The sequence below is a fragment of the Python bivittatus genome, unplaced genomic scaffold, assembly GCF_059951505.1.
Source record: "Python bivittatus isolate LINGU-HERP-01145 unplaced genomic scaffold, Pbiv_v1 ctg000160_np1212, whole genome shotgun sequence".
Taxonomy (NCBI): domain Eukaryota; kingdom Metazoa; phylum Chordata; class Lepidosauria; order Squamata; family Pythonidae; genus Python; species Python bivittatus.
The window spans coordinates 11,279,578-11,299,588 of record NW_028277076.1 but is presented as its reverse complement, the minus strand read 5'-3'; the positions used below and the strand labels follow the sequence as shown (position 1 = coordinate 11,299,588).

Genomic DNA, 20,011 nt, shown 5'->3' with positions numbered 1-20,011 from the left:
GACCTATAGAGCCCTACACGGCATGGGACTGGGTTATCTGAGGGACTGCCTCAGATTACATCTGCCCGCCCCACCAGATCCCACAGAAGGGGCATGTTGCGGGTCCCATCTACAAAGGGGTTCCATCTGACGGGACCAGGAGGAGAGCCTTTTCTGCTGTGGCACCCCCCCCCCGGAACACCATTCCCCCTGAGGTTAGACTAGCCCCAAACTTGTTGGCCTTTAGGAAGGGCCTGAAGACATGGCTGTCCATCAGGCCTGGGGTCCCGTGGACCTACTGTCTGTGAGCTGTGGCTGGCACTCTCCCGTGCTGTTTTTTGGTTGTTTTAATTGTTTTTAATTTTATTTATACAACTTTGTTTTTTGCTGTTTTAACATGCAAGCTGCCCAGAGTCACGTGAGCGAGATGGGCAGCCATATAAATGGAAATAAATAAATAAGGCCACAGCCAGCTCAGCCTGGGCTGTCCTTCCCAAGCCCCCAGGGCAGGGCAGTCCCACTGGCACACTGTTCTCCCCCTCGCCCTGGAGGAAGGGGAGGCAGGAAGGAGCCTCCTGAGGGCTCCAAGGGTAGCACTGGCCCCAGGCCTGGCAGGTCAAGGTGGGGCTCCTCCCTGTGGGAGGCCAGCACCCTGCCTGCCTCTTCCTGAACCTTTCCCCAGCCATTTAGCCTTTTGGGGTCTCCCTGGAGAGCGGCCAGCAGAGGGGCAGAGTGGAGGTGGGTTGGCCTGGCTCGGCGCAAAGAGGTGGCAGCAGCTACAGCATCCTGACAGAGGGAGTCCAGGGGGTGGACCGGATCCAACTTATTGGGGCCACAACTCACAGAGGAGTCCAAGCACTGCTTCTGTTTTTTTGTCCTTGGGCACAGGTGCTGTGATCTGGAGCTGGGGGATGTTACCATCAGTCCGTTGCCATGGACAGGTCATGTCCTCTTGGCCCTGGGGTTCTCTGGGGCTGCTCCCCACTGCGGGGGGGGGGTTGATCCAGAGGGGTTACAGAGGGAACTTGGTGCTCTTCCTGAAGCTCTGGTGCATGGTTTGCCTGAGGCCTTACCCGCAGCTCAGAATGCGCACACAATGAGAGCCTTGCCTGGGGCACGCCTGAGTGCATAACCCTGTACAGCCCTCGGTTGATGGAACAGCTCCAGGAGAGGAAATGAGGCAAGAGACTGGGAGCAAGGAACCCCGGGGCTGCGCAGGTAACATACTGCAGGCCGGCGGCTGTCTGTTAAACCTGGCTAGCCTTGCCAGGGCTGGAAGCAAGGCAGGCACGGGCAGGGACCAGGGGCTCCAGTAGCGCTGCAGCCCCACTTGCAACAGGTGGGAAGGGGCAGCCTCGTTGGGCCAAGCAGAACCAGCGGGGGACTCACGAGAGCAGATTCCACCTGCTAGGTGAGACACGGGGCTGGGGGGCAGCTCATTTCATTTCTCTGGGCTGCCTCCTAGGCACCTGCCAAAGTTCCCTGGGCAAACTGTTCAGAAACAGACCCTCAGTCCAGCAGGCAGCGATGGTGCTAGGCTAACATACAGAGGTGGTGAAGGCGACCTACTTTGACAGTGCTGAGGTCCATGGGGTGCTTGATGATGTCGTGATAGTCGTGCAGCTCCAGGGCCTCGGCATCCACTGGCTTATAGAAGGGCCAGGCGTAGGCGGCGTGCTTCTTAGACAGCATCTCCTTGAGGATGCTGTCGCAGTATTTGAGGTGCTCTGAGAGCTTGCCCTTCTTGCCCGCGTGCTGGGGGACCTCCCCGTCTTCCAGGTCCTTCTTTGGCGGCTTGATGGGCCGGCCACCACTCTCCCGCCGAGCCACCACTTTGGCCTGCTTCGAGTCCAAAACCGGAGGGGGGGATTCACTCCGGCTAGCGGTGATGGCCGACGTGGTGGGTGTGGTGGTATCCGCTTTCCGCTTCACCCCCTTTTTCTGAAATTCAAGCACAGCCCATAAGAAGGGGGCAGGAAGAGAAGAGGTCCCCAAGAACGTGGGTGAGACGAACCATCTACAGGGAACCTCAGAAGGATGCAGGATGGCCAGAGGGATCGCAGTGTCTCGGCGTCTTTCTGGCCTGAGACCAGAAACGAACCAACATCTGCCAAGCAAGCAAGGAAGGGGTAGTGGGAGCAGAGGGAGAATTGTTCCCAAAGGCCCCCAGCACCCTCGCCATCCCAGAGAAGCTGTACCGCATGCACAGAGAGGGAAGGTGCCCCCTCGGCCCCAATTACCTTGACGATTGGTGGCGTTGGGGGAACAACTGCCATGATTGGGGTGGCAGGAGGCGGGGTAGGTGGCACAGGCGTCACAGGGGGGGCAGTGATGGGGGTGACATTTGCAGTGATGGTTGGCACAGGTGTGACGGCAATTACAGGCGTCTGTGACACCGATGGAGGGACACTCTGGAAGGGGGCTGGGGGAGATGCTGAAGAGACGGCAGTCACCGCGGCGTGCTGGGCCCCTGCTGAGAGGAAACAGAGAAACGTCGGAAGGCCAGGCCGATGCCAGAACGTTCTTCCAGTCCTCCTTTGTTTTGCTGAACCGCAACTCAGTGTCACGCAACACCTTTCTCCTTGCGCACAGGCAGATTAAACAGCCCACCCGCTAACTCCAAGCGCCAATATGAAAAGTCTTTCAGAACAATTTGGATTTTTATAAACCTCCACAAGCAAGATGGCGAGGAAGCAAAACGATATTCCAGAGGCTATTCTCATCTTTCCACAGCAATTCTTAACCAAGAGATCTGACCCACCTTTTCATTTGCTGCAGAATTTATGGCATGGAAATTCTCCCCCCCCCCACTTTTTAAAATTGTATTATATTGCAGAAGCTTAAAAAGTACAATACAGTGAAGAATAAAAATATAAAAAGCAGAATGAAAAATAGAGCATATGTAAAAACACAGTGAAGGAGAATTTGGTGACACATTCTCCCCTTCTATTCCTTTTTCCCAACCACCAGCCAATACCATATAAACTTGTGGATAAGGTTTGAAAATACACCACAAAAGCTGGGTTCGGCTCATCTGCAGATGGGCTTATCTGTGAGTATATACGGTAATACTTTTTTTTAAAGTACCCGTATATACTCATGGATAAGCCAAACCAAAATACTGTGAAAAATGTGCCACCCATGGATAAGCCAATTGTGAAAATTTAAAACCTATTCTGGGAAACAACTTTTATTGATACAAAATATGAAAACAAATGAAGTCCTTCTGAATATATTGACAAAAACATACAACAGTTTTGAGGGTCAGCTTACCAAGTGGCACATTTTTCATTCAACACTACTCACTATGGAGGAATAGTTGGTGAAATTGACAGAATTTGCTGAGATGGCAAACTGACTTCTTTGATTAGAGAAAGGACAATATCTACATTTATTGGTGACTGGAGACCCCTTATGGACTTTTTGCATAAAAATAAAAAAAATGAACTTGTGATTTATGGTTTTGATGATTAGACAGGATAGATTATAGAAAGAAGAGAGTCATGATGTAATTTTAGAGAGAGGAGTTAAAATATAATTGTACTTATAACTGCTGCGAAGAATATTGGAAGCTACTTCTTTATACCTTTATATCTTTCTTTACATCTTTCTCTCTTTTTTCCCCCTATTTTCTTCTATTTTCTTTTCTTATTGCACTTTTAGCTTTTTCTGTTATTTCTTTTTTTCTTTTTTGTTTTCTCTGTTCTAATCTGGTTTGTATTAGTTCTTACTACTGTTCTTAAAACTTTTAATAAAAGTTATATATAAAAATGTACTTTAATGCTGTACACCTCCTGGAAATGCAATAAATGATAAGTGGCTGGAAGTCTTTTAATAAATGAATAAAATTACCTGAACTGAACTACAAAGATCTTCGTGTGTATTCACGTCCAAACTGCACGAGATTATTGAATATAAATTTCCATTCTATTGAATCAAATGCCTTTTCAATAGGTATAACGTATTTCCCAATATTTCACATTAGGTAATAGAGCTATAACCATTTTTAGAATCATTATTTGAAATATAACATACATACACAATGTTTAGTTTAAATGTAATAGTTTTGCAATTGGTAAGCGTCAATTAATCTTACTGCATTGCTGGATTCTCCTGAGCGTATGTCACTAAGCTGCACGTACTTCTTGGGCGGCTGTTAGATTAGAGCTCCTGGTTTATCCAGAGTAACATGAGCATGCTTCAAACAAAACTCAGTTGGGATCCATGTGTGGCATACCGGTAAAAATGTGCCCCAAATGGCGGTTACGCGTCCTTGCCAGTAGCAAGGAATGTTGGACGCGGCATCAGCACGGCTCAGCTCGGTAACCTAATCTACTCTGTGTGTGCTTTAATAAAAAGAATTATGCAAAAGCCTTGGATGACAAAAGGCGTGATGAACAGAAGTCCACATCTATGCCAATCATGAGGTATGGAATACAAGCAGAGGAAATGGTAAAGAGCATGAATCTGTCAAACTAAAAGAAAGGGGAAGGACAATAGATGTGAATGAAAGTGGTTTGATCTTGTGGAGATATGGAAAATGCACATGTGGAAGTGAAAGTGTATATTTAATTATGAATGAAAGAGCCAAAATGCATCTCATAAAGTATGAACCAGCATCATCTAAGTTGTTGTGGGTGTGGACAAAAACTAGAATTGGTTGGTGATATAGTAGTGATGTGTTACGCTACAATGAATGGCAACAACAAAAGAACCAGTGATCAACTCTGGAAAAAACTGTTGGACCATCTGAATGAATGCAATCGGAGGAAATACGTTATTCCATTAGATAAATGAGCAGATGGGTGGGAATAAAAGGGAACAGTGTAGAAAAGATTATTGAGCCATTCAGAGACCCAGGAATGAGCATCTGTTTATAAAAAGGTCTGTTTCAAATCCACAGTTGAAGCACAACTCTGCACATGGAAAAGGAATGAATTGAAAATCATTACTTATTTCATTGCTTGTGATGAAAAACTAAAGAGAATTAGTGAAAGAAGCAAGAGGAATGAGAGATTCTGAACGTGGAACAAGTCACTATTTAGGAATGTGAGCAGTAGACTTTGAGGGGAAAATGGACATGGATGAAGGAACGAAAAAAAGCTAGAGTGAAAACACAATGCCTACAGGAAGAGAAAATACGAGTCCTATATGAATATGCATTAGAAGACAGATTATCTGTCAATAAAATGAACAGAAAGTGAACACAGGAAAGAACACGTGGAAGCTGCTTATGTTACAGACGCTTATGTAACATCCTATGACAAAGGATGTTTGGTGAAATGATGAGGCAAAATAAATCATGGATGAGAAAAAATGCACATCAGAAAATGACTGCTTAAAAAAATAAGGAGAGAGATATATTGTACCATGCGTGTTTTATTTATTTTGCTTGCATGCTGCCCATTCCCAGAGGCTCTGGGTGGCTAACAACATCAACATAAAATAAAATATAATCCCCAAGCCCCAGCGACGATAACAACAACAAATTAAAAGCCAGGAGCTGTGAGTCTATGCCCAAATTGTGGGCCATCTTGTGCAGGGCAGCACAACCCCATTCAGAATCAAAGATGGAATTTCTCTGGAACAGTTAGGTCCACAGGCCCAAACGCCACTCCATCATGGAGGGACTCAAGAGTCTGTTCCTCCCCAACTAGACCCTGACAGGCTCCATGCACTGGAACAACACTTCTACCACTTTCCCTGTTTGGTCAGGGGATGAGATGCACAGTCGGGCAACATTAGCCTATTGATGGTATTGAACTGCATGCCAACAGAGGACCTCCTCCATAGGTTTCATGGAGATATTAAGTGGAGAAAGGAGAGATCTTTGAACATTCTGCAGAGAAGAAGCCTCTGGGCAGTTCTCCAACCACCACCACCACCACCACCACCAACTGGGACCACTCTTCAAGGAGGAGAAAAACCACTGCAAAACTGTGGCTCCCACTCCAATCCCTCAGAGATGGATACCATAGTTGCACAATGCCTTAAAAAGGGACTACTGGGTGGCATTTGGCAGACACAAAAAGGGCAGCAAAGTATCTCCTAGAAAGAAAAAATGCAGTTGCAAAGAAGGTAGTCAAGGTGAGCAAGGTAGAGTCAGTTGGCATCAAAATTGAATAAATCAATAAAATATTAAAGAAGACAAAGAAAATGCAGAACAGTTTTTGATGAAGCTGTTCTGAAAAGGAATGAAAAGGATTAAACAAGGAGCCTGCAGCAAAGTGAATGGAATTAAGAATAAAAGGGATGAAACAGTTGGGATAAAACAAAAATGAGGGAATGCGAGAAGTTGTATTTTAAAGATTTCTATGGGAATGATAGCAATATGTCAAAGAATAGAATAGAAACGAATGCATAAGCACCAAAGACAAACTGGATGTAAAGAAGTCATCAATGATGGAAGAATTTTGAAAAATTGGAAGGCTGCAGGTATACATGGTGTAACTGGAGAAATAGTAAAATACAGATGTGGTTTGCTTATGAAATAGCTGTGCAACTTGTTTAAAATGTGTGAAGACTTCATGTACACCTGGCAATGGAAGAATGCTGTTATTGTTCCCTTATACAAGTGGAAAAATAGCCTGAGTGAGCAAAGTCTGCAGGGGGTTTAATTTGTTAAGTGGGTCTGGGAATTTGGCAGACTAAAAGGGGACAAGAGAACAAGCAAAATCTAGCAAGTACAATGCAGCTTTATGCTGGGCAAAGGGTAAGGGACAGAGACCAGATTTTTGTTCTTCAGTGGCGCATCAAGAAATGTATGAATGTGAGGTTTACTGCATATTTGTTGATTCAGAGAAAGTGTATGCTAAGCTTGAATTATGGAACGGTGAAGATTGGTGGCTCAACATGGTAACAGTGGTGGATGGAAATAAGGAAGTATAAGAATAAATGAAATGCTTACTGAATGGTTCAACACTGAGAAGGAGTAAGAGAAAGATGTGTGATGTCCCATTGGTTAATATATTTATGGATAAATCCAGAAGGAATACTTGTGATGACAGCAGAAGTGTGCTGGTTGGGGGTGTAAACGTCTAAGTCGTTTTGCATGATGATGATGCATTGCTGGCTGAGAACCTGAATGTACTGAAATAAATGATACATAGATTACCTGATGGAACAGGGAGGATGAATCTGATAATTAATTGTTCGAAGACCAAGGTAGTTGGGTCTGTCAGAGAGCATGGAGTGCAAGTTATCCACAGATGGCAAAAAATTAGATCCAGTACATTCTTCACTATGGAAGAATGTTTACTGAAGATGGGAAAATAGATGAAGAAATTTTAAGATGTACAAACTCTGGTAGAAAAGTAGTGTACATTAAGTGATTTGTGTGAGAATGTTTGTTAAAAGAAGCCAAAATGGCTGCACGTAAGAACATGCTTCTGCCCACTTTGTTATATGGAAGTCAGAGGTGGGTGTATCAGGAGTTACATAAAATATAAGTTGGAAGCAGTGGGGATGATGAATTTAAGAAGTGTGCATAGTGAAACAAGAAGAAATAAGATCAGGGATAAATGGGTGCTGAATTAGTGCGGAATGAATACAAAAGTGAACGACCAATATGAAAACAGTACATCAAAGGGCCGTACCGTGGGAAGGAAGTGGGATATGATCGCAAAACAAATAGATGGAGGCGGACTGGATGTGTTGAGAGGTAGGGGAAAATCAACACTCCTCCAATAAAGTTTCCCTTTAATAAACTATTCCCATCCTACTCCTGCATATATGATTTTTGTTTCTTAAGTGAAGAACTTTCCACTTTTCCCTTCGTTACTTTCAGCCCAGTACTTTATCAAGATGATTTTGCATTTTATTTCTGTTATCAAAGGTATTAGCCATGTGACCCAATTCTATATCTGTGAATGGTAGGCTTTCCTTCCACCTCTCCATCCAAATCATAAGTAAAAATATTGAACAGAAGGGGACTTGGCACCCAGGACTGAATCTTGTGCCCCCCCATGTCCTCTCCAGTTTGAGGAGCAACCATTGATGAACAACCTGCTACATCTCCATTTAACCAATCCGCACATTGCTAAGTTGCTAATCAAAATGTTGTGGGATATCTTTTCAGGGTTTTTGCTAAATCAAGGTATACTACACCCACAGCATTTTCGGCCTTCAGGGAAGGGGCCAAGTAAGATTCCCAGAAGCTTTGTTCTGCTTCACTGCCTCTTCCCTTTCTATGAGCAACACCATCATGGCAATCAGGCAAACACCAGCATAATCCACAGACGGCCCATCTGTCTTTATCCGGGCAGATTCCATTCTCTGACCTGGGTTTGGGGTACTAGCAGCCATCTTCCGAGCTTTGCCTTTAGGCACTGGGGGTAGCAATTCCACTTCCTCCTGGGGCATCTGGGCAACTTTCTGCAGGAAGATCTTTTCCAAGGCTTGTGCCATGAGGACAATATCATCCGTTGGCTAGCAGAGAGGTACAGTGGAAAAATAAAGCATGAAATAACTCTAAGGGCCAAAGGCACACGCAAACTCAAATCCAAATGTCCACCCATTCATTGCTAATTCTTGGGACAGAGCTGTCTGGCCTCAGAAGGTTTGGGGCCCAAGGGAGAAAACTCTGAGCAAGTACTCCAGTTGGTAGTGGTGGAACAACCTCCTGGGCATAGCCCACTTTCCTGTAAATGCCATGAAGCTTTCCCAGAAAACAGCAGATTAGATCCTTTACCTTGTTGTAAATGTAACAATTGGTAAACATGGTGTTGAAATCCTGCATACATTCACTGGCACTCCAGTAGTAGTTGTGTTCCAGTCGTTTCTTGATTGTCCCCATGTCCATCGGGTTCTTAATTATTTTGTGGTAATCCTGTTGGGGAGGGGAAGCTGTCTTTTACTGGCATCCAGACATTTACTATATAAGATGGCTAGCAAGAGAGGCTATGTCAACATAATCCTTAAGGTTCACACAGCCTGAATTCTGAAAGTAGAAGGAGCAGTGATGGCAGTACCTGATTAAGTGTGAGTTTATTCCTATGTGTAGTGCAAGCAAAATAACATTTATAACACAGTGTAAACCAGCATCAACAGCAAGACAGTCTTAATAATCAATTGAAAATAATAATTAATTAATTATCTAACCCCAGGTAAAATGAGTGATGGGGGGGTGACAATAAATATCTGGAAATTCTTTTTTTCCCCTTATTTAATAATGATATATATTGCATATTTGGTTTTGCATGATATATAATTAACACACTGAATTTTCTTGCACAAAACGTGGTAACTGCTACTGGTTAAATAGATTTCTTTTTTAAAAAATGGGCAAAAAAAAAATTCATAGAAACAAGTGAAGGAATGCAAAATGCAAATGCAAATGATCCCCTACCCCAAGTGCAATGGACAAAGAGCAGCGGCGACACCACAATTTCATGTTTTCCTGGCTTTTATCAGAAACAAAATTTTGAGCCAGATGGGTGACTTTTGTTCAATAATGCCTATTTGGCTTCATTTTATTTGAAACGGGGTGCCAAAGGTTGCTTGAGTACAAGCCCCATCATTCCACATGACTGGTCATGTTTGCCACAGCTAAAGTTCAACAATATTTGGGATGGGGATTCATTATTTTCTTCTGGATTTCAAATAAATAAATAAAACAAAGCAATTAAGTGGGAAGGAAGAGAAAGTAGGTTGACCGGGTATTCTGCTTTGGGAATCTGGAAAGTTAATGCAAAATCTTGCAGGATCTGAGTGACTTAATGGAGCCAGTAAACCTGCTGCAAGAGATCAGAGAGCTGTTACGGTGTAGATGATGCAATATTTACTCTCCAAGGACGGGGTTGGGAATATCACAATTTGGTCTCACACACACACACACACACACAGAGCGACTACAGAATTCTCTTAGGAGACATAATGCTGACTGATGCTTCAGTACCCAAACTCCAAGTGCACAGGGAAACAGCAATGTTTCCATCTTCAGGAGCGTATGTCATACAAACATGCCTATCAAGCACGGTCTTCAGGTTGTAACCAGAGAGGTAAGAAAACCTTCTGAATCTTGCTCTGCACATACGTATGTAACCCTTAATCTTAACTCTGTTGCAGACTGATTCAAAGCACACCTTCACACAATGTGATTTACAGCATGTCCTGATTTAAAACTTAACCATGGTTCAGAAGTTAAATGTTATGTCTTGACAGGGCCTTAAAAAAGGGGAAAACCACACACACAAGAAATATGGACTCACCGGTAAATTTAATTTAATTGCATCAACTGGTTGATAGAAGGGCCACGCAAACTGATGCTTCCACAGGGTCTTCACCACCACATTTTGCATGTACTGCAGTTGGTTGGTCTTTCTCCCAGGCTTGCTAGGGTTGGTGACCTCTGGGGGAGGAGGATTGGCCGGCCCCTGGGGAGCCTGGATGGCCGATGGAAGGGCAGACATGGTTCCCCACCTCTTGGTTTCACTTATGCCCAAGGTTGCAGCAGCAGCAGCAGGTAGGAGGAGGTGATCTGACTTTTATACCCCCTGCATGGGATTGGCATCCCATTTCCAGGGACCAGCTATGCAGCCTGGAAAGGGTCGGGAGAAAAAACATTTCAGTTTCTTCAATGGTAAAAAGATGCAATTATGGAAAGCAAAATATTTGGTTGACAATGCATCCAACCTCCCCTTTTTTCATATTATATAACATGGTGCTCCAAATATAAGGTAAACCATGTCTTAGTCTCTTATCTTGTATCTCCATCACTCTCTATATCATCCAGGGCAGAGGAAGGGACAACCAGCTCCAGGAACATAAACCATCCATGTTTATGATTCTCAGTAGTCAAATGAATATGTATGTAATAAGCATTACATAGAAAGTCACATGCAGAACAGAACACTCCTAAAGATATAGAGACACTCCATTAGTGAAATAGAGGTAGTCACCAGGTTAAGAATACCTGGTTTAAGGACGACCCGTAGTTAAAAATGGAGCCTATTGTAGCAAAATTCGAGTTAAATATGCAAGGATTCAAGTTAAATACTTATACAGTATTATAATACTGTTCTGGCTTACATACAAATTTGACAGGACTACCTGTATTTATTAAGTATAATGCCGCCTAACAAATCACCTGGATGATTTTCAGAAAGAGAGCCTGAAGACGACTTCATGGACAACTGGCAAGATCAGAGATTCCACCATGACAATTACAAATATTAGTGAAAAGTGTTCTTAGCACTTCAATCGCATCTTCTCTATCTAAGGCCAGGGCTATTTCTTTCAACAGGGAAAAGGGAAAAATAACACACACTCTAAACTCTCAAACCAGTTCACCAGAACATAATTGCTATGTTTAAAAAACAAGCTCTGCTCCAATAAATAAATTGTTTTATGGTTCAATGATGGCTGGGTTCCCATAACACTGAAGCACCTTGTGTTGGCCTCATGTAGTGTGTTATACAAAACCTCATTGGAAATTTGAACTGGCACCCTCTTATTGTCTGCATCTTGAAGAAAGAGTCAGATAATCACACAATCACCAGTATAACTAGAATGTTTATTTTGGAAACTGAAGTCCATCTATCAACACTTGTCTTAGGCAAAGCACAAAATGGCAAACAGGCAAAAATATGTGGTCCCATATTTTATGGACCACATATTTACTCAAAATAAGTCTTTACTAGTAGCTAATACTGTTTCTTCCTATATAAGAAGGTCCATAACTGATTTTGTTCATTCTTCATCCTTGGAGGGATCATAGTGCAAGCAATGGGGTTCAGAGACAGTGGCCTGGTCCACATACATGGCAAGCCATACATTTAACATAATGTGGAAACCCACCAATTACAGTGCATTCGGAAAGTATTCAGACCCCCTTCACTTTTTTCAATTTTGTTATGTTGCAGCCTGGTACTACAATCATTCAAATTCATTTTTTTCTCATTAATCTATACTCAGTACCCCATAATGACAAAGTGAAAACAGAATTTTAGAAATGTTTGCAAATGTATGAAAAAGGAAAAACTGAAATATCACATTGGCATAAGTATTCAGACCCTTTGCAACCACACTTGAAATTTAGCTCAGGTGCCTCTTGATAGCTGCTGAGCTGTTTCTATGCCTTGATTGGAGTCCACCTGTGGTAAATTAAATTGGTTGGACATGATTTGAAAAGGCGCACACCTCTCTACAGAAGGCCTCACAGCTGACAATGCATACTGTATTAGAGCAAAAGCCATGAGGTCAAAGGAACTGCCTACAGAGCTCAGAGACTGGGTTATTGCAAGGCACAGATCTGGGGATACAAAAAAAGGCTACAAAAAAATTTCTGCTGCGCTGAAGGTTCCCAAGAGCACAGTGACCTCCATAATTCTCAAATGGAAGAAGTTTGGCACAACCCGGACTCTTCCAAGAGCTTGTCGCCCGGCCAAACTGAGCAATCGGGGGGAAAGAGCCTTAGTAAGAGAGGTGAGCAAGAACCCGATGGTCACTCTGACCGAGCTCCAGAGATCCTGTGTGGAGATGGGACAAAGTTCCAGAAGGACAGCCATCACTGCAGCCCTCTGCTGATCTGGGTTTTATGGCAGAGTGGCTAGACGGAAGCCTCTCCTCAGTGCAAAACACATGAAAGCCCACTTGGAGTTTGCAAAAAAGCACCTGAAGGACTCTCAAACTGTGAGGAACAAGATTCTGTGGTCTGATGAAACCAAGATTGAACTGTTTGGCCTCAATTCTAAACATTACATCTGGAGGAAACCAGGCACTGCTCATCACCTGCCCAATACCATCCCAATAGTGAAGCATGGTGGTGGCAGCATTGTGCTGTGGGGGTGTTTTTCAGCAGCAGGGACTGGGAGACTGGTCACGGTTGAGGGAAAGCCGAATGGAGCAAAGTACAGAGATATCCTCAATGAAAACCTGTTCCACAGCGCTCAGGACCTCAGACTGGGCCGAAGGTTCACCTTTCAACATGACAACGATCCTAAGCATGCAGTCAAGGCAACACAGGGATGGCTTGGGGACAGCTCTGTGAATGCCTAGAGTGGCCCAGCCAGAACCCTGACTTGAACCCTATTGAACATCTCTGGAGAGACCCGAAAATGGCTGTCCACCGATGGTCCCCATCCAACCTGATTGAACTTGAGAGGATTTGCAAAGAAGAATGGCAGAAAATCTCCCCATCCAGGTGTGCAAAGCTTGTCGCATCATACCGAAAAAGACTCGAGGCTGTAATTGCTGCCAAATGTGCTTCAACAAAGTACTGAGTAAAGGGTCTGAATACTTAAGTACATGTGATATTTCAGTTTTTTCTTTTTAATAAATTTACAGACATTTCTAAACTTCTGTTTTCACTTTGTCATTATGGGGTACTGAGTGTAGATTAATGAGAATAAAAATGAATTTGAATGATTGTAGTATCAGGCTGCAATATAACAAAATTGAAAAAAGTGAAGGGGGTCTGAATACTTTTTGAATGTACTGTATGTATAAACTAAGCAACAATAGTTTGTTCAACAATAGTTAAATTCCTTTCTTAACATTAGACTAACAAAAAGATACAGATAAAGCCTCAATGTGAAACAAAGTAGTAGCAAAACCACTGTATTAATTTAATACCACTGTATTAATTTGAAACGGTTAACTATAAGCCTCTTGGGGCATTTTCATTTCGACAATAAAATAAAATGACAACAAAGTTCAAAAGCCAATTTCTGTAGCGTCAGAAAGCTCAAGTGAGTAAAGATTTGAACTTTTTAATGGATCCCCATAACAAGGTATAATTTGTTTAACTATGGTTTACCGAAACCACAACTGGCTGGGTTTATGCAACATGCAAGAACTAGGGAGGTCTCAGAGAAGGCAACAGATAAACTATACCAGGAGTGACCCTCTTTTTTCCCAGTGGAAACTGCCAGCTCAACCCAAAGCCCCCCCTCACTGGGGAAAGGGCTTAACAGTCAAAGGGCTTCCCATATGGAGAAATGAGTCGCATGCGGGGCAAGGCTTTTGCTGAGGGTAGTTTCAGTAAGATAAAAACTTCCAAAGATTAAACCAAGTGTTTCCTCAAACATGCCTGGCTATCATGAAAGAGACACTGTGCCAACCCACAGGTTGCAAGACTGCCCCTCCCCTCTTAGAGGCACTCCCCAATTCCATCTTTTTCTGACATTCTGAAGCAGTTTTTCATCACTGTAACAAGAGTTTATATTTTGGTATCAATCCCAAAAACTTTGGAATGGATTAAAGCAACAATAGTTCTCACAGCCCAGAATTGGCAAAGTTACTTCTGGCTACAAATTATGACAAACTACACAGTAAGTTCTACTGATTTCACACAACCCGTCTCCGACCCTCGGTTGCAGCTACCTCTATGTAACAACCAAAAAGTGTGTGGCTTTCCTGCCCTTTCCCTCCTAAAGAGGTGCGGGATAATAGGAAAAAAAGGGGAGGGCTCTGGAAAGCTCATTCCAGCATTCTCTCCTCAATAATGTCTTGACGTGAGGAATCCAGAAACTATGGAGTCACATCCAACCTTCTGGAACACCTCCTGGGCACCACCACCTTCCATTATCCAGGCCTCTGCTTCAAAGCAAAGCAGGACGCGGCTTTCTTCGGTCATCGGGCGGAGCTCAGATGCTGAGGCTGCCTTTGGTGCGTCTAAGCCACCGTACCATGTTAATCCACTGACTCTCAAAAAGGGCAGGCAGTCCTTGCTTTGAAACACGTCTGAGAACTCAGGAGTTCCCAAGGAGCTTGTCAACAGCGCCTCAAGGAGACAGTCAGAAAACTTTTGCAGAAGACGAATTCTCCACATCACTTGCTCCTCTCTCTGGACTCTGGATTTCAACTGCCCTGCTGAAACAAGAGTGGACTGGCTGGTTGGAAACCACACATCTGAAGGGTACCAAGAGGACCACATGAGCCCAGGGGCAACATGAGCAGGGACACACATACATGAAGAGCTTCCCTTCCCTGGTGCTGGGAAAGCGCACTCTTTGCCCTCTGACCTGCCAAACCATTGACCAGAGAAGTGCTGAACCCACAAGGGAGGACATCTGTGGCAGGTCACAAAAGAGGCTTTTGAAGGCAGCAGTCACCTGGTGGGTTGCCCGTCTACGTTCCAGTCCCAGCAATTTTATTTATTTGATTTTTATCCTGCCTTTATTTTTTTTTTAACTCAAGACAGCATGCATAGCTTAATGCTTGTCCCTCCTATTTTCCCCACAACAACAACGATCCTGTGAGGTGGGTTGGGCTGAGAGAGAGAGCGAGTGACTGCCCCAAAGTCACTCATCCAGCTTTCATGCTTGAGGGAGGGCTGGAACTTGCCGTCTCCTGGTTTCTTTTAACCACTACACCAAACTGGCTCTCGCCAACCACTTTAACAAAAAAAGAAAAGAAGAGTCCCCAGTCCCACACACAGAAACAAAAACCTTACTTTTTCCAAGAACTGCGGCACATACATGTTTTCAGGCACCCAGTTTTTATTTTTCTCAGAAACAATAAGCTTTAATGACCAAAAACTGCAGTAACCCTGCTGACAATTTTTACTGTTGTAAACAAATCAAGCAAGAGCTAAAGCCAGCATAATGCCCAAACCCCCCAAATGCATCCAAATAATAAGAGAGGTCCAGCAGGCACAAGGCACTGTACTACTTTGGCTCCTCAACTAAAACTTTCAGAGGCTGTTGCATTTTGGATTCCAGGAACTGCTGTTTCAATACTTAAATCCTGGTGGTGGCACTGCCCTCCTTCCTCACCTGACTCTCTGCCTGGTGGCACCTTCCCACTTTGGGAGTCAGGCCAACTAGACCACTTCCATGTGCCACTAGTTGGTATGCTGCCCTCCTTGCAATTATGATTTTCATAACCTCTGACACTGTTGACTAAGGATTATGGAAGCTGTAGTCCAAAACAACTGTAGGGGATTAGGTGACTATTTATCTCTGCTTTTCTTTCTCTTCTTTCCTCAACTTATTTCTGGGGAAGGCAAGTAGTTACAAAGACTGTGATTCTAGAAAGGTGTTCAGCCATCTCTCCATCTTCATCAGAATCACTCATTCACTGTCAAACACTCTAGTACTGTTTTTAAAATAAGGAAAAGTGGTGATTTTCCTGCCAAGTGGAATTCAGCAACTTTTTGCACATTTCCATGGAATAAGCACAAACGCAGTCATGCACAGGGCACATTCCATAGCACATGAACCAGGATAGCTTCTCCTTTCTGCTTTTCTGAGTTCAGGTCGAAACCTTTCAAAAATTAACCCTTAGTAAAAAAACCCTTCCGTGAACAAATGTAGTAGAGACCTCCGGAAATTCAAAGCCTCCACCGTGCCTCTGGCTGACACAAGGGAAACATTAAACTCAATGCACTGCAATGGAACCTTAACTGCTAGGTGATAGTGGAGGCAGCAGCCCCAGGCTTCATCTGTCGCACCACACGCAAGAGCCCATGCAGAGATGACCGCGGTCCGGCTAACTGTATCACTGCACACAAAGCCATTTAAGTCACTTACTGTGAACCAGCTACCGCAGCTGGTAAACCTCAGATAGCTTAATGTGCAAACTTTAATCCACTATGGCTCATTCAACGAGCCATGCTTAAGAAAACAACAGGTTAGGACCATGTGTGAACCCAGTCACAGAACCTCTCAAAGGTTACAGTCCAAACCTGCAGACTTTGAAATGTGCCACTCTACCAGACGTACTGCTGAATAAATCTACTCAGGACGGGGGCACAAAATCTAGGTACCAAACCAAGCTAACAAGACACACATCTTGCTTCCAAAGTTCATCCACAACTTACGAAGAGGATCTCTCTTTCACTTATTTTCCCCAGGTAGAGCTGGAAGAGGGGCAACCTGCATTCTTCAACAGTGTCCATGCGGGCTGGGCTTCTCCAAGATATAGTTTAGCATCATCTGGGCAGGAACAGGAAATGTTACTTGATAACCAAAGCGGTGCTATTACAATGCCCATTGTAATTTTATAGGCAAATGGGCTTTTTTTCATAATAAGTAGGCACATCAATATTGATATATGCCTCCACCCAGTTAATTATTGCATTTCGGCTCTTCCACTCAGAAATCAGTAATCCAAAGACTATCCTCCAAGTGTTTAGTATAAGGATTACAAAGAGTTACAGCTTAGGAACCAAACTTCAAACCCAGAGTTAAAACAAAGCAAAACAACCTGAAGCCTCCTCCCCTCTCATATAGCAGCCAAAAAGCCTCAAGCCCCCTCATGAGAACTGGGTTAGTTCTGGTGGGGAAGAGAGGGAAAGGCATTTCAAAGTTCCTGCCTGCTCTTTAAGTGAAAAATGCTTCAACAGTACACTTGCCATGTAAGCTTCGCTGCCTTGGGTCAAAGTCCATCTGCACCAAGCAGCTCCCAGACTGATACCCAGAGAAATCCCAGCTCAGGTCATACTTTGTTACTGCTCGTCAAATAAGCCATACTGTACTGCCTGGTTTTGAATCTACTGTCATGCTAAAGCAACCCTTCCTCTGAAACATGGCATTTATTGTTAAATTGGTATCCTGCCCTTCTGCTTATATAAAGCACCCAAGGTGGCTTACAACAGTGAAAACAAAACGCATAATATGAAGCCCATCCACCCAGAAAATTAAAACCAATTAAGGGTTAAAAGCCTAATGAAAGAAATGCATTTTCACCATTTCGCTAAGGAGTAGGGTCACCCAAAAGGAGGCCTTTTCCGCTGTACCTGAGAGACAAACTTCCAAAGGGATTCTCCTGCTGATCTTAGTAACCCTAACCCTGGTTTAGGGTTTTAGCCCAACCAACTGTGGCTTATTCAGCAATGCACGGCTTAGCGTAACTTTGACACTGGTCTTTGCGAGGAGATTTCATTCACCATCTAAACTAATAGTGAGCAGCAGTTTCCACCTCAGGCTTTTATGTCCAGCTTGAGAGCTAGAGCACAAGCCACCAAGCGAGGCCACCCCCAACTGCCATTCCAACAGCCCCTGGAGCTTCTCCCTCAAACCAGCTGCTAAGATTTGACTGGTGTCATGTAACTTTTCCTTTGCCCGTTCTTCCAGGCTTCCAATACCTGAGGTTTTCATCAGTTAAAAGACTACAGTACAATGCTTTGCGAGCTCTGGATTTCAAAGCTAACAGGGGAGGGAAAAAAGCAAGCTGAAAAAGCATTTGAATGAACAAGTGATGAATATGTATCTGTCCTTGCCCAGCACTATGGTGAACTGTGGGAGCTGCTGCCCCCATCCCAGCAGCCAGCTGGCACACCTCCCGGCACAGAGTAGCGCCGCCGGGGCAGCTTGCTGCCCGCCGCTCCGAGCGGATCCCCTCCGAACCAGGGAGGGGCATCGACCCAAGGCCGAGGGGCTCGGTGATGCCGCAGCCCCAGCAGCAGGAAGAGGCTGTCCCCGCAGCTCCTGCTGCAAACCCGGTCGGGTGCTCCAGCGTGCCTTCTCCACGGCTCCCTGGGGGGTCACTTCTCGCTGCCGGAGGCGCCCGAGCGAGGGCCCGGCATCTACTCCTCTTGTCACCCCCCGCCTTCCTGCCAGCAGACAAGGGAACAGGAGCCTCGCTGGCCAAGCGAGCTCCCGCGGTCCCGACTGATCTACTTTCCTGCAGAGAAAACTAAGTGAAGAGGGAAAGCGCGGCTGCCCTCCGGCGCTCGGCGAAGGGCGCGACGCCGAGGCGCGCTGTGAAGCCCACCAGCGAGGCGGCCCCAAACTTCAGGGGCAGCCGGCACCGTGCCTCCGGCTGGAAACCGCGGGGCCCGGCGGCGGAGCGCCCGGGCTCAAAATGTCGCTCAGCGGGTGAGGGACGCCGGCCGGGCTAGGCCGGGCGGCCTCTCCGCCAGGGAAATCCCCAAGCACAGTTCGGCTCGCCGGCTTTGCCGGCCCGGGTGGCGGGGGTCCCGCGGGGCCCCCGGCCCGGCGCCCGCCGCCCCCGGAGGCGCCACTTCGCCGGGCGCCGGGCCCACCGAATGGCGCCCGGCCTTTGTGCGGCAGCCGCCGGCGAAGATGGCGCGGAGGGGGAGGCGCCCGCCTTTGTTGCTGTCGCGCCCCTCCCCCGCGCGGCGGTTGCCGCGGCCCCCCTCCCCTCCCCTCCCCTCCCCTCCCCGGGCTGGCCCCGCGTCGCCCGCCCGCCCGCTCGCTTACTTGGGCCCGCCGCCGCCGCCGCCGCCGCCTCCTGGGCAGGCAGGCCAGCCAGCCGGCCGGCCGGCGGGCGGGCGGATTGGCTGGCTGCTGGCTGGCTGCTGGCTGGCTGGGTGGCGGGCTGGCGCTCCGTACCCGGCCCGCTCCCGCCGCTGCCGCCGCCGCCGCTCCGGTCCGCCTGCCTCCCGCCGAGGCCAGTCGGGCTGATGCGCGAGCGGGGCGCAGCGCTCCGCTCATGCGCCGGCCGCGCGGGCCGCCGGGAAGCGTAGTTCGCTGGCGCGGCCGGGCGCGGCGCTCCGCCCGGCGGGGACTACAAGCCCCAGCCTGCGCGCGCGCCTTTCTTCGCCGCCCCGCCAACAAAGCGCTCGGCGGCCGCGGCGGCCCGGCCGGGCGGGAGCGGCGGGTGGAGAGGGCCCCGCGGCGGCGCCGCCGTGAAGGGACGGAGCCCGCCCCCCCCCCGCCCCGAGGATCGCGGGCGCCTCGCGGCTGAAGGAAGCCGAGGCCGCGCTGCCCGCGTTCAGACGGGCGGGAGGCTCCGCCGGCGGCGGCGCCCGTCGCGCCGAGGCTTCCCTTCCGAGGGCCCGAAGAGGCCCGCCGGCCGGTGGGTTGCGCGGGGCCTCTTCTGCTCCGGAGGCTGCTGAGCTGGGGCTGCGGGCCGTCCGCGTAGCGCCGCAGAACTGCTGTTGCAGGAGGGCTTCCTCGGCCTGGGACGGGCGGCGCTGCCCCTACGAGGGGCGCGCGATCTGGGGGTCTCGGTGAGCGGCCGCGGCCCAGAAGACCTCTGCCCAGGTTCTTCTGGGGCTGCAGACAGTCGCTCGCGCCCTGGGCACCTCACGGCTTGACGACTGCAACGTGCTCTACGTGGGGCTGCCCTCGGAGACCGCCCTGAGGCTTCAGCTGGCCCAGAACGCGGTGGTGCAGGTAGTGAT

General features: G+C 46.8%; 1 protein-coding gene across 5 annotated transcripts in view; it reads right to left on the bottom strand.

Annotated features, from left to right (window-relative positions):
- The window catches only part of BRD3 (bromodomain containing 3), a 39,244-nt gene extending 19,906 nt beyond the window's left edge, over positions 1–19,338 (bottom strand). The window contains exons 1-6 of one of the 5 annotated variants that reach the window (XM_088147236.1): positions 19,086–19,338; positions 10,188–10,516; positions 8,669–8,806; positions 8,259–8,406; positions 2,220–2,452; positions 1,549–1,920 (exon numbers count right to left, since the gene is read on the bottom strand). In XM_088147236.1, coding sequence (XP_088003362.1) covers positions 1,549–1,920; positions 2,220–2,452; positions 8,259–8,406; positions 8,669–8,806; positions 10,188–10,388 — 1,092 coding nt within the window. In that variant the 5' untranslated portion in view covers positions 10,389–10,516; positions 19,086–19,338. Of the gene's footprint in view, positions 1–1,548; positions 1,921–2,219; positions 2,453–8,258; positions 8,407–8,668; positions 8,807–10,187; positions 10,517–16,741; positions 17,147–19,085 lie in introns of those variants that run through there. The other 4 variants (XM_088147237.1, XM_088147239.1, XM_088147238.1 and 1 more) reach the window with 4 other exon arrangements.
- Between the last annotated feature and the right edge of the window lie 673 nt (positions 19,339–20,011).